The sequence below is a fragment of the Lottia gigantea genome (assembly GCF_000327385.1).
Source record: "Lottia gigantea unplaced genomic scaffold LOTGIsca_100, whole genome shotgun sequence".
NCBI lineage: Eukaryota > Metazoa > Mollusca > Gastropoda > Lottiidae > Lottia > Lottia gigantea.
Window position 1 is genome coordinate 1,037,297 of NW_008706748.1, and position 4,964 is coordinate 1,042,260.

A 4,964-nucleotide genomic window follows, 5' to 3' on the forward strand; every position below is an offset into this window, starting at 1 on the left:
ATTACTATAACATATAGCATCTATAATACAATAGTTAGACTGACATAAACCATTACTATAACATATAGCATCTATAATACAATAGTTAAACTGAAATAAACCATTACTATAACATATAGCATCTATAATACAATAGTTAGACTGAAATAAACCATTACTATAACATATAGCATCTATAATACAATAGTTAGACTGAAATAAACCATTACTATAACATATAGCATCTATAATACAATAGTTAAACTGAAATAAACCATTACTATAACATATAGCATCTATAATACAATAGTTAGACTGAAATAAACTATTATTATAACATATAGCATCTATAATACAATAGTTAGACTGAGATAAACCATTACTATAACATATAGCATCTATAATACAATAATTAGACTGAAATAAACTATTACTATAACATATAGCATCTATAATACAATAGTTAGACTGAAATAAACCATTACTATAACATATAGCATCTATAATACAATAGTTAGACTGAAATAAGCTATTACTATAACATATAACATCTATAATAAAATAGTTCGGACAATGGTTGGACTGAAATATTCCACTCCCTTTCGGAGAATCCAGATGCCCACTATAGTTTACATAACTATTGAATATCTTACCGAAAATGTACAGATTATTTCATTCGAGTTATCTATATTACAGTTTATACATTCTGTATTATATATGATGAAATTTAACTGTTGACTGTAGTTCTGGCCATTATTAGATACGGAGACTTTATAACCTGTCACAGTTTCATCAATAACTGGTACATTAACTGATCTTCTTCTACGTTTTCTAGATGGTAATTTACACGTTACTTCTCCAATACTCTCAAATACTGCTGTTTGTATTATTCTTTCTTTGCTGACAGTAACTTGGTCATTCTTCATCTAAAATTTATAAAAGGATATTATCTTACCAGGTTAAATTAGCATTAAGATATTTCAAAAATTTACTTAGATAATCAATATATACTCCTACACTGAGAGGCACGTTTTAGATTTCGAAAATGAAGGGTAATATCGTTGCAAAAACAATGTTATACTTTAAAACTGTCATCATGATAAGAACACAGATTGTTTCTCCCATCAGTACATTGTAAAATCATTCTTTTTCATCTAAAAAAGTAAGTTATATTTGTATTATAACATCATTATGTTGAGTATTCAGAATATAGTCCCATTTTAAAGTATGGACATAAATTACATGTACCTTAAATGGTAACAGTTTACACTTGGTCTTGTCATGATCTACAAATCTTCCACCAAAAACAGCCACTTCAGTACAACCGTCTAGTGATAAATCACAATGTCCATCAGCTTCTAGGTTGTGAGCTAATGGTGGTTCATTGAGTGATACTGAACAGTCGGATCCAATATACCCAGACTTACAGATACATTTACCTGGAATGACAAAATACAGTTGTCAATATCAATTCATAATAATAATAAACACCATCACTGATACACCACTCCCCCGTCAACCCCTACAACGCCCCATTCACACACAGCGATAGAAAACAAAACAACAAGCGTACATAAGCAAAAGCCTATTTCCACAACACGCAAAGGCCAGTGACAAACAACAAAAACAACATACAAAAGACAAAAACACGTCAAGCGCCAGCGGACAACGAAGCGCACAATGCAATCAACAAGCAGCAGGAGGGACGCAATAACTCATACACTGAAGCGTCCAACCATCCACCAGCGCCAAGCATGCCATCTCACATCCACCTCAATAATTTTGTAGCTTAAATATTACTGTTCCAGTGAAATAATTCAAATAAAACTAGAGGATTAAAATAATTTTATAGCTTATATATAACTGTTCCATTGAAGGAATTCAAATCGAACTGTAGAATTCAAATAATTTTATAGCTTATATATAACTGTTCCATTGAAGGAATTCAAATCGAACTGTAGAATTCAAATAATTTTATAGCTTAAATGAAGGAATTTCTCAGGACGAACTCACGAGAAGCAAAATGGTAGAAATTGCTGTCAAAGCTCACATTTATCACCATTTATTCCTATCAATGTCAAAAATCGGACACTTCATGTTAGCAGCTTCAACGTCGCCGTATAAAACCTCAGAAAAATCTTTTGAGAAGTCCTTCTGATGATGAACGCTTAGATTACTTAATGCTGCCCTTCTGCCAACGGGATCTGACAGACGCTATCGATATATATACCGTAGCCGAGAAATGGGCTCAACGTTGGAGGATAAGCTTTTGAAAGAAAAACTCAAAACTTATCGTCATCTTAATACGATTTTGCCTTCACTATGCTGAACCCGTAGCATCAGTATATGGGACCCATCGTCGCCGGGAACAAAATTTTTTTCGGGAAAAAACAAAATCGTCGCCAACAAAATCGTACAAGAGATCTTAATCTCAATAGATTGAAACCACTTACCGTCTTCACAAAGACCCTGATTTGAACATTCCCCAGGACAAGAAACTTCTTCCACCATCTCCAGAATAGTTTTACCGTTTTCTACCTTTTCTTCTCTTAAAGTCCCATTCATTCTGGCTTCACGTATACATTTAGAGCTGACGGACGATATGGAGGATAGAGCAAACACATCAGTTCCACTGAGCTAGAAAATAAATGATCATCAAACTTTTAAAAGAACCCGCTTGGTATTGGGTCTGGAAACAAAATAAAACAGTGTATGTACTCCTAAACATACTTTGTTGCTCCGCCACTGGACTAATTGGAGAGGATTTTCTCTGGTATCGCAGCTTAAAGCTCAAACGCGAAGCTCAAAATGTGATTACATGTGTCCGTACGATGGGTCCACAAAACCGTCAACGTGTGGTAATGGGTCAGAAAACATCCACAGTAATGATGTCTTAAAGGGGATTCAAACGCAAGAAAATTGTCCAACGTGTTAACCGTTGTACTAACAGAAGAATTGAGGTTGAGTTTGAGGACATCTGTAAACTTTGATTTACTGAGGATTTGGATAGAATTTGTTTGAGTTTGAGTATGCGTACAGTGGCGTAGCAAGGATTCCTTTGAAGGGGTCTGAGGGCATATAAGCGCCGTAGGCGCCGATATGCGAAGTGCGGAAGGCACGAGCTAAGGCAGAGCGTCTGGCCTCCATGTACAGTATACAATATTAACACCAGGTTTCATGTTTTTTAATAATTCGTTACAGATACAGATCGCTGGGATTAAAATGCCCCATGAGTACGCTTGGCACAGTGGAACTGCAGACTTCAAGGTAGGAGATGAAAACCGCCCGACGGTAGTATTCTTGTGGCTTGTCTGTGAGATGGTTAGCTCAGCATCAAGACTCTATAAAACCATTATTAATTTTAACGCAAAATAAAATAGAGCTTTCCCGACGCAGTCTGTCCTAGTCCATAGGAGCATATGCACTGCTTCTTGGCGTTCTACCCATCTGGTGTTCAGCTTCGGACGTGAGTGAGATGATTCTTTACAATCCATGATTTTCGATTCAACGCTGAATTCGTTTGTTGGAATCATTGAAGAATACTGCAATCTCATGCATGGGCGTCATTGCCTTATGGCAATGCGTGTACATGGCGCTGACGGACATAGCTGCGGCTCCATCATAACCCTGTCTAACCTTTTTTTTCAATATTAATTCCAGAATTTCTAGCCAATAAAGAGAAGAACCTGGCTTGTCTTATCTCTTCTAGGAAGCATCTCCGAATGACCGTTCCAATAGCTGTAAGCAATTTATTTTGGGCTTGTGGAGATATATATGTGACATTCTCACCCGCCATGGATAGATGTTCACGTGGGATGTAATCATTTCATTAGCGGATAAAATTATTGAAATTATCAAAGACGTTTCTAACAATGAATTTAAATTAAACAAATCTGACATTATAGCTATTCACCCCCTTCAATCAAAATATGCAAACAAACCAAAACCTATCATTCTAAAAGTCAAAAACACTGAGATTAAAGAGAATATTATGAAATATCGGAAATCGTTTTTCAACTCGGATATTCCAGTTTATCATGACGTGACAAAGAAGAATATGGACCTGATTAAGCATCTTAAAACTCAATCTTATATAGCGTCTGCTTGGTATTACAACTGTCATGTTTATGCTAAAACAGATGGACGACATAAAGTGAAGATAGACTTATTTGATGACTTTGAATCTAAAATCAAACACGCTCCCAGTGACTAAATTTAAATTAAAACTAACTATTGTAAGTATGTGCTTTATTTTGAGAAATTTTAAAGCCACTTTAAAGTTTCTTTATTTGCAATTATAAGAACATCTCAGTTCTCAGTATTGAGTAATACATGAACTGCTTTCAAAACCTATAAAGCGACATCTTCTCCAATCAGTGAATAGTATGTGAGATAACTGAGTGAAATGACATTGAATAAGTGATTAGATAACGTTCCTCAAAACTTAACCATGTTCATTTTTACTGTTTTCTTTTTTTGCATTATATATCTATATTCTCTTGTTTTCCGCACATTTTTATTTTTTTTATTTTATTTTTGTCAAACCTTCAGGCAACCTGGACGCCATATGCGTTCAATACCAGCATGCAACCGCAGAATTATTTGCTTCTGCTCGTTTTTCAATTATTTATATCACTTTGTTCTTATGAAATTATTTATCACATAAATATATACGTTAGGTCTTTTTTAGTTAATATTGCAATTTTCGAACAAAATCTGAATTTTTTATGTAATATGGCAGAGATAATTTGTTACTGTAATGACTGATATAGGTCTACTATCTTTGAATGTAAGAGGTCTCAGAGATAAACCCAAAAGGGATAAAATATTTAGATGGCTTAAAAATCAAAAGCAAAGAAACTCACAGTTGTTTAAGCGATGAATCTGTTTGGGCAAGGGAATGGGGATCAAATATATATTTTTCACATGGGCAAACCAACTCATCAGGAACTGCTATTCTTACACGATGCGATTTAATACTGAAT

The 4,964-nt window shown here is 34.6% G+C and overlaps 1 protein-coding gene across 1 annotated transcript in view; it reads right to left on the reverse strand.

Annotated features, from left to right (window-relative positions):
* Nucleotides 1-4,964, reverse strand: part of LOTGIDRAFT_237273 (hypothetical protein) — a gene marked incomplete at its 5' end in the record, with an annotated part of 14,330 nt that overhangs the window by 5,036 nt on the left and 4,330 nt on the right. The window contains 4 exons of the mRNA XM_009046394.1: nucleotides 45-447; nucleotides 633-905; nucleotides 1,228-1,418; nucleotides 2,433-2,616. Of these exons, the coding sequence (XP_009044642.1) occupies nucleotides 45-447; nucleotides 633-905; nucleotides 1,228-1,418; nucleotides 2,433-2,616 (1,051 nt within the window). The remainder of the gene's footprint in view (nucleotides 1-44; nucleotides 448-632; nucleotides 906-1,227; nucleotides 1,419-2,432; nucleotides 2,617-4,964) is intronic.